The 9,873-nt window shown below is 47.5% G+C and overlaps 1 protein-coding gene across 1 annotated transcript in view; it reads right to left on the minus strand.

The window, feature by feature from the left end:
• Positions 1-9,267, minus strand: part of RNF175 (ring finger protein 175) — a 74,590-nt gene extending 65,323 nt beyond the window's left edge. The window contains 1 exon segment of the mRNA XM_029234689.1: positions 9,076-9,267. Within this exon segment, the coding sequence (XP_029090522.1) occupies positions 9,076-9,267 (192 nt within the window).
• Positions 9,268-9,873: the final 606 nt, after the last annotated feature.

Below are 9,873 nucleotides of genomic sequence, written 5' to 3' on the forward strand. Positions count from 1 at the left end.
CCCCGGGCATAAATGTGTAGCTATCTATCAGATTCTAAGCCTTTTTTTTATTGAAGCATAGTTGATTTACCATATTATATTAGTTTCAGGTGTATAGCAGAGTATTTTATAGATTATACTCCATTAAAAGTTATTACAAGATAATGCTATAATTCTCTGTGCTATACATTATAACTTTGTTGCTTATCTATTTTATACGTAGTAGTTTGTATCTCTTAATCCCACACCCCTAATTTGCCCTCCCACCTCCCTTTCCACTTGGGTAACCACTAGTTTGTTTTCTATATCTGTTAGTCTGTTTCTCAAGTCACTTTAAAAGAACTATGATAAATTATTCTACAGAAGACCAGGAAAGCTTAGGGAGTGGAAATTATAGCTGAAAAGATTTCTGCTAAATATTGGATACAGTTAAGAACTTCCTTAGATCAAGTGATATTGAAACAATATTCTTATTTCCTAGGGAACAAGCACATTATGACGATAATGGAAATGACAATGATGTGCTTGGAGACATCTCTTTCCTAGTAATAGTTGCCTATAGTACAATATTTCTTTCTAGGGTGGAATCTACTTTTGGACAATTCTTTTCTGGTATGTAAGCCCATCTGGGATCTTAAGAGGATTTATTTTGGAGATTGAAATGACACTAAGACTTATGCTTATCTGAAGGAGAAGCATAAGGATAGCCAGGAAAATTCAGAAGAAGAGTTAAAGACTTGGCCTATGAGCCACTGAAATCTACAATACAGCCACAGAAATTAATTGAAAGCGTTACTGGCCCAGGAAAAGGAAGACAGATGAGTGAACAGAACACAGAGGCCAGGGACAGACCCAACTCCCTATGATAAGCAGTGAGAAATCAGCGAGAAAGAAATGGATTGTTCAATAAGTGGTGCTGAGACCATTAGCTGGTCATTTGGGAAAAATGTAAAGGCGGATCCATACCCGGCTTCAGAAGGATCAAATATTTAAATGTAAAAAGGAAAATTTTAAAAGGGCTAGAAGTAAATATGGGTAAATATTTTAATAATCACGCAGTGAAGAAGACATTTCTAGGTATGACGTGGAGCCCAGAAATTGTAAAGTAAAAGAATTGATGAATTTTGAGGACATAAAAATCAAATACGTTAAAATCACCGATATTTGAAAGACAAATTAAACTGGAGAAGATACAACATATGTGAAGGCAAGAAGTGAATAACTTGAATAGAAAAAGAGCTTTTACAATTTAATCCAAAAGAGACAAAACATTGCCAAAGGGCAAGGCACGTGAACAAGAACTTCATAAAAGAGGAAATACAAATGGCTCATTTATGAAAAGATGTTTCAACTCACTAGTAAAAACTTTGGAAAAGCCTTTGTGAAAGAAGACTCTTGGGAAGGCTGCGGGGTGGAGGGGTCCTAGCACTTCTGGAAGTGTGGGTGCAGCTGGGTGAAAACAGAAGGTTCAGTTAAGAGTGGTGGGAGGCTTTGTGTCCTTCTCCCCTGCACCCCACCCCTAGGGCAATTGGACGGGGCTCCGAGGCCCAGGAGCTGGGAGGGAGGGCGGAGGCATTGAAAGCCTGTGTCTGGAGGAGGGATCCCAGCCCCGTCCTCAATCAGGCCCCACGGGCTTTGCCTTGCTCTACAGGGCCCTGTGCATCTCTAACCTGGAAACACAAAAACTTTTTTTTGGTCTTTTCTAACTCTTAAGAAAATATTTTGAAAGTTTTGTCGCTGGTTGAGTAGAAATTGACAGAAGAGGGCTGCTGTAGGGTGGAGGCCCTCAGGTGGGTTGAGGGAGAAGGGTGGAAATAAAGAACAGCTCCAGCCCTGGGAAATCAGAGATAGAGTTTTTAATTTGCCCACCCCCCCCCAGGCCATCCGAAGCTGGTGTCTAAGCAGATGGGGCCCCCCTTGTAACCGCACTGCCTGTCTCCCTCCACTGCGGTGGGGTCGTTTGGAAGGAGGTAGGAACAGCCTGGAAATCCTAAGTCTGAGAAGTGAGAAGGTAAGGTGTGCGGTGGGGGCCCTTCCTACCCCGGGTCCTTGGGGCATCTGATGGCACCAGTCCTCCTCCCTGGTTTCCGTGCTGCAGTGGGTTGAACTATGTCCCTCCACGCCCCCACCCCCCCAACAAAGATATGGCCAATTCTTAACCTCTGGTACCCATGACCGTTATCTTATTTGGAAATAGAGTCTTTGCAGATGTGATCAAGTTAAGGATCTTGGGATGGGATCATCCAGGATTTACAGTGGGCCTTAAAGCCAACGGCTGGTGTCCGTATAAGAGAAAGTCAGAGGGAGATTTGACACCCAGAGACACATAAGCACAGAGGAGAAACACGCAGGAGGAGGCCACGTGAAGACAGAGGCAGAGACTGGAGATAAGCAGCTATAAGCCAAAGACACTTGGAGTCCCCCGAGGCTGGAAGAGGCAAAGAAGGATTCACCCTAGAGTCTTTGGAGGGATCATGGCCCTGCCTGTACGCAGGTTTTGGACTTCTGGCCTCCAGAACTGTGAAAGAGTAAATTCCTAATGTTTTTTTCCCCCCTTTTCTATCAATATTTCTTTTATTTTCTGTATTTTTAAAATAATTTTTATAGAGTACAGTTGATTTACAATGTTGTGTTAGTTTCAGGTGTACAGCACGGTGATTCAGTCATACATATACATGTATCTATTCTTTTTCAGATTCTTTTCCCATATAGGCCATTACAGAGTACTGAGTAGAGTTCCCTGTGCTATGCACTAGGTCCTTATTAGTTATCTATTTTATATATAGTAGTGTCGGTATGTCATCTGAATCTCCCAATTTATCTCTCCAGTAAAATTTCTATTGTTATGGCAGCTCCGGGAAATGGATACATGCATGTCCAGCCCCAGCAGGTCTTTATACACTCCGGTTTGCAAGCAGCGGGGCGGGTGGGGAGGGCATGACCCCTGTAAGCTCTGGGTCAAGTAGGCTGCACAGGTCCCAGGTGGACCCTGCAGGCAGGCCTGGCAGAGCAGCTTGGCTTATAGTCTTTAGACATGTGGCATGTGGGACTTTATTTGTACTCTTGCCCTGGGCCTATCAGATGCGGGCCTGCCACTTGGCTGGGGATGCTGGCTGCCAGACAGCACATGGAAGACCAGAGGACTCTTTGTAAAACCATCCAGGACAAGAGAAAAGACTTACAGATATGGACCGTCATCATTCTTCCCGTGAAAAGGCCCAGGTAGGTCCCCTTCCAGCTCAGCCTGCCTGTCAACAAGTTCTCTCTGCTTACGGGAGTTTCTGAACAGTGTTTTAGTGTCTCCCCTTAAATATAAACAGATGGCCAAAGATCGCCGAGGCCTTGAGTCAGGAAAGGGTTCTGCAATGATGACAAGGACCCCAGGCTTTAAAAATGGAAACAAACAAAAGCTCTTAGAAATGAAAAATTTGAGAACAGGAATTGAAAATCTAATGGAAAAGTTGAAGATAAATTATGAAACTCCCTCAGAAAGAATAACCAAAAACCACCAAAGGAGATGGAAAAGAAGAAAGAAAATATATGAAAATTAGAGGATCTGGCCAGGAAATCTCAAATCCAAAATAGAGTAGTTCCAGAACAAGACAACAAGATAGCTGAAAGTAAGAAATTTAAGAGAAATTCTACGAGAAAATTCCCAAGGATTGAAAGACACCTGTTTTCAAATGAAAGGACTCCCAGGTGCCCAGCACAATAAATGAAAAAAGAGCCACGTCAAGTCACACCGGTTGGAAATTTGAAAATTGTGGCTCAGAAGGAAGAGCCTATCCAGAGAAAAAACGCAGGTCAAATGTAAAGGATCAAAACTCAGGATGGCACTGACCCCTGAACACCATCTCCACAAGTTACAAAGAGAGCAGAACAAAGTGTTCAAACTTCCAAGGGAAAATTACTTCTATAGACAAGCTACCAATCAAGTCTGGAAGCAGAATGAAGATATTTATGGACATGCAACATTTCAAAAACATTCATCTCCCATGTGTCCTGTCTCAGGACGCTCGACTGAAACAACAGAGTAAAGTGAGAAAGAGAAAAACTGGATTTCCAGGAAAGAGGGGTGCAACCAGCAGAGTCCTCTCCAGGTGAAGGGATGCCCCAGGAGGACGGTGGAGGGGCATCCAGGACTGGTGTCTGGGCGTCAGACTGGGGATGCGGCCAGCCTAGACTGGACCAGGCATGGGGGTTTTCACCAAGTGCATCTCCAAGAAAAAGATGAAGTCGAGAGATCAGCCAGTGTGTTCTGGCATGTTGAGAAGATCCATACAATTCAAGCAGTGGGTTTGGGGATGAACGGGTGACTGGTACACAGAAAACTAAGGAAACCAGAACATGAAACTCAAGGGAAAGCAGAATCGTACAGAGTGCATGTGTAGTGACCCGGATGGGAGTGACTAGTACTCACTTGAGTCGCTAACGTAGGCAGTGAGTGAAGACTTAGCCAAAATGTGTGATGTAACTAAATAGAGAGGATGGAAGGAAGGAAAGCAGTGGGGGTCGGGTGGACAGGCTGGTGGGAGAGAGTATAGTTCTCATCATCCACAGTAGGGAATCAATCAGATAACACCAGTGACTAAAAATCAAGAAATGCTGCGTGATCGTGTTATTGAAAACATGGAACACATACCAGAAAAAATGGGTGGAAGGGTTGAAAATTGTTGCCTCTGGGGAATGGAAATCAGGAATGGGGAAAGGTGAGTGAAAGTGGGGATACTTTTTTTGTTTGTTTTAAGTCTTACAGAATTATGTATGAGTCTTTAAACTTGGGATGTACAAAACTTTAATAAAAATTAGCAATAAAAAGAAAAAATTCCCATAACAACAAGGTATAATTTTCACCGAAAAGAATGACAAGGGGGAATATAGCCCTCTCACGCATGTCACGTGTGGGTGTACATCAAGACAGTTTCTCTGGAGAGAAATTTGGCAACCCATATCAAAACTGTGTTTGTCTATTCTAGTGTAGAATGTTCTAGGAGTATTCTCTAAGGAAATGAAGAGACAAGGAAGGATGACACAGGTGTTCATGTAATTTTATTTATAATATTGCAAAACTGGCAACAATCTACCTGTCAGTGTGTGAGGGATCAGTTAATGAGTTATGGTATCTCTCTGCAAAGGAAATCCATGTAGCTCTTTAAAATGATGGTGCAGAGCCATATCTATCAACGCAGAAATATTTCCATGACGTATGGTTAAGAAAAAATGCATGCTCCAAAACCAGCTGTGTATAATATGAGCCTATCAGTGTCAATGTGCAGTTATATAGAATGAAGAACAAAGACTTCCAGAAGAGAGAGAGATCCAGAAGAGTTACCAAAACATAGCCATGACCCGTGGGTGGTGCTGGATCATGGGGTATTTACTTCTTTTTTTATATTCGTCTGTACTGAATATATTCTACATGAACACGTCACTTAAAAGAAATCAAGCAGTCGTGTTTACTTGGCCCTCTCCTTGCCCCTTCTCCTTGTCTGTCAGTTGCCAAGCCCTTTTCTTCCTATCCCTGCATCATCATTCCAATCTACCTCTCCTCTCCTTTTAAGCCAAATCTCACTTTTGAGTTCTAGATTCTTCTACTGAAGTGACTCCTACACAGATCCACCTGGATGTCCCTCAGGCACACGAACTCAACCTGCCGCAAACCGAATACATTAATTTCACCCAAACTGCTCCCATTTCAGCGTCCCCCACCTCCCCCAATAGCCCCACATCCCATCTACCCAATCACTCAAAGCAGAAACCTGGGGCACCATTGTTGATCTAACTCTCCGCCTCCAGCCTGTCACGCTCCCGTTGACACTACCTCTAAAGACCTCGCAAACCACTTCTTTCCACCTCTATGGCCTCTATACCATTCCTGTTTTCATTCATTCAACAAATATTTATTGACCACCTCCTGTGTGGCAGGCACTGAGTGGGGCTGGCATACAGTGGAGAATAAGACAGACGAGGTTGTGTTCTCATGAATAGAGCCTTGTGTGCGACAGAAAGGGTGGACAATAAACAAATAAACAAAACAATTACCTAATGGAGTAAATCCTAGAAGAAAATAAACACAATGTGTGATAAAGCATAACCGGCGGTGGGGGAGGGGTCCTGACTCTAGATGGGGGCGGGGAAGGCTCTCTGAGCCAGGAGAGATGGAGATGGAGCCAGGCACCAGGGTGCTCCCCTCCTCCCGGGGCCCTTGCCTTCGCCTTTCCCCTCTTCAAACAGTGAGGTGATCTTATCAAAAGCCAACTGATCACATTAGCAACACCCTGACCACCCTTGTTAATGTCACTCATGAGGCCTCGTGTCTCTTTCCGGCCTCACCTCCGTCCACTGCCTCTGCACACCCTCTGCTCCAACTAAGCAGAACCTTCTGTCTCCTGAATGCTTTTTCTGCACCGCCAGCCTCCCTGTGGGTTGCCCTGGACTCACTTCCTCCAGGAAGCCCTTCAGGTTTGGCCCGTGAACACTGTTGCCACACTGCACCATCACTGATGACTATTTCCATGTCTGAATCTGCAGGAGGGCAGGGCTGGGCCACCCCCCCCGCCACCACTGAACCCCCACTGGTGCCAGTTCTCATCCTTTCTCACCCCAGCTGCTACCTTTCCCTTTCAACTCTTCCCTCATAACAATCCATCTGATAGAGGAATCTTGCTAAAACGAGTGGCAAAAGCAGAACAGTGAACTCAAACTACTGATGTCCCTAGGGCACATGTGAGCCGGAGGAAAGGGTATTAGGTTTGGAGGGCTGCGTCCAGCGATAAGGAATTCATGTTACGGGAGGAGGACAAAATTCCTGTACATAGAGGGGAGGGGAGGGCTGTGAGGCAGAGAGCAGTTTTGGGGCAGAGGTGGGTCTTCTCGGGGGACGATAGAGCCTGCAAAGCAGACCTCAGTCAAGCAGAGGAGGGAACACATGAATCCACACTCTCTGCTCTCTTGCACTCCAACTTTGAGGCGTCTCAAAAGCACACGAGGCTAGCTGGCTCAGCAGAACCCAGGGGTGCCGCTGAGCTGGGGGGAGGAGGATGGTGGGGAATGGGGCGGACCTCTGCCACAGAGAGGTTGGCTGGGAGCTGTGCAGACTGTGTCCCAGGTCATGGGGTTGTTTGCTCATTCGTCCACTCATTCATTCTTTCAGTGAATATTTCTTGACATCCTGCCATTTGCCAGACTTTTTTCAGTGCTGGAAACCTAGTAGCTAGTAAAGCAGATGAAGTGCCTGCTCTCTTGGACCTTGGGAGGTGATGGAGGCTCTTAGAGAAACAAATACACAAATAGACTACTTCAGGTGGCAATGGCGATGAAGGAAAATAAAACAGGGTGAGGTTCAGAGTGAGAGGGTGATATAATATATAGGGGGGTTAGTAAATTTTTACTGGGTGCTCAGTAACCCTATCTATTTTTCTTTTGTTTTCCCCGGCTCTTGTAAAGTCTGGTTTAAACCAGCACCTCTCAAACTTTGATGTGCAGTCACCCAGGGGTCTGGTTAAAATGCAGATTTTAATTCAGTACGTCTGGGGTGGGGACTCAGACTCTCACTTCTAAATAACTCTCAGGTGACACCTTGGCTTCTGGTCCCTGGACCACACAGCTCTGCCTTTGGGGCTAAGGGGAAAGCTGTGGGTCCCTCCCAGTTAACAGAGGGACCATGCCTCCTGAGGGCGACGGCAAGACAGTGATGTCAGCCTTAAGGGAGAGCAAACAGCAGCAGCAAAAGTGACCCTTGCCAGTCTTCTGGCCCTCCTGGTGTGCAGAGGTCTTCATCCATAACTCTCTCTGGATGATCCGGGTTTGGAACCAGCAAGGAAGCCATGGAGTTTCCTTAGAGCTTCTCCATTTTGGAGACGAACTCCCAAATGCATGGTGCGGGACACGAGGCCTGCAGCAGCCTAGCTCTCTCCCTTATCTTTCACTACAAGCCTTCATGAACCCTGGATTTCTACCAGGGTCACAGTGAGTATTGCTCCCTCTCCCCTTTCCCCAGGGTCTCCATCCCCCAACAATGTTCTTCACCTCCAAGCAATTTGGTACTGCTGTTCCATCCGTTTAGAATTTCTATTCCCTTCATGGCCACAAGGTCAGATCTCACCCATCCTCCGAGGCCCAGCTCAAATGCCATGCCCCCCACCAGCCTTGCCCATCCCCCCTGCCAGGAGCAATTCCTTGCTTCTTAGAAATCCTACAAAGCTTCACTTGAACCTGTTTTTGGTTCAGTAATTTCTTCCTCCCCTCAATGAGTTGTGTCCTAGTTTTACTTTCCTTCCAGGATGTGAGCTCCGAGAGGAAAGGCCCACCTCTAATCGTATTCTTCCCCCACTCCCTACCCCAGTTCCCAGTACCTGGTCATGACCTAAGAATTGTCCTATGAATGAAAAATAAATGAACGATTGGGTTTGAAATCACCACGAGCAGGAGGAAAAACGTGCTAGCCCAGTGATTCTCAAAGCTCAAGCAGTAGCACCCCCTGGGAACTGGTTAGATTGCAAATGGTCAGGCCCTACTCCAGAGGTGAGGCTTGGAGACCCTGGAGGCAGAGCCCAGCAATTGATCTACATCTACTTTTTAACCAGCCCTCCAAGTGGCTCTGACGCTTGCTCTAGAGTGAGAACCATAGAGTTGAGCCTGATGTACATCCATCATTCCTCAGCTGCCCTCCTCCAGTGCCTTGGCCTTCACCCGGTTCCGCCAGGGAGCAAGGAGGAGAGAGAGGTGTGCAGCCAGCACGGAGGGCAGGGAATGGATAGGGCTGAGTAGAAGGCTCATGCTGGAAGAGACAGAGTAGGTGGGGAGACATGGAGGGAAGGAGGAGAGAGGAAAAGAAGGGAAGGGGAGAAGGAAGGGGAGAAGAAAAGGAAAGAGGCAGAGAGGGAAATGGAGAGGAGCTCGGCCACCTGGGGTGGCGTGGGGCGGGGTGAAGAGACAGCATTTTCCAGAAGGTCATCCCTCCCTCCATCCCCAGCCAGTTCACACCGGGTGCTGGCAGGGGACCCTGGAGACCTATCTGTGTGGCCTCCCAGCCCCTGTGCAGGCCTTGGGACCCCAGCCCGGTGTTCCCCCATGCCCGCGCCCCACACCTGGTACTTGCTCGTGCTGGGGGGCCGCCTCCAGCCCTGGTGTTGCCCATGTGGCCATACCTCCAGTGCACACAGCTGCTGCCGAGGGTCTCTGAGTCTGCGGGCGGGGGCTGCCCAGATGCCCAGCCCCAGGCAGTGCGGTCCCGGTACCAGCACAGGGAGCCTCCTGCAGAGCAGGGACGCTCATGATGGTCACCATCACCACTGAGGAGACTCTCTGGGTCTCGGGGCCCTCTGCGGTGTAGCCATTCCATCAGCCGCCTTCACTAGTGAAACGTCCTGTGCCCCCCCACACACCCCACTTCTCGTGCTCTGGGCTGGACCCAGCGGCTCTGTTACCAGGCTACAGGAAGGATAAGATGTAGGGAGACTAAGAGTGAGCAGTGGAGATGAGAGAGGAGCGAGGACGAGTGAGGTCATTTTCTCCTCAGTTCTCTCCCTCAGAAGTGTTTATCAGAAGACAAGAGTTCAGGTGATGGTCCATATGCCCAGAGACTGACCCTCTGCTGCCTGCCCAGCCCCCTACCCCTTCCTCCTCAGTTATCTGCAGCCTCAGTCAGGTGGGACAGCTCCCTGGTAGAGTCCCATCGGCCCCTCCACAGATGACAAAGGAGGGAAACTCCACTGTGGGAGAATGCAGAGCCCCTTCACCAATGTGCTCCTCCAGGACCTGGGCCTTCCCCTGGGACATCACTTGAAGTCGTCTTCTGGGTCCAGCCCATGTAATTTGCAACTTTGTTTCCCAAATTGAATGGTTGGCAGCTGACTCCATCATCAATGTGGAAAAGATGAACTTTAGTTCTGT

This window comes from Monodon monoceros, unplaced genomic scaffold (assembly GCF_005190385.1).
Source record: "Monodon monoceros isolate NGI ecotype Baffin Bay Population unplaced genomic scaffold, NGI_Narwhal_1 Super_Scaffold_20, whole genome shotgun sequence".
NCBI lineage: Eukaryota > Metazoa > Chordata > Mammalia > Artiodactyla > Monodontidae > Monodon > Monodon monoceros.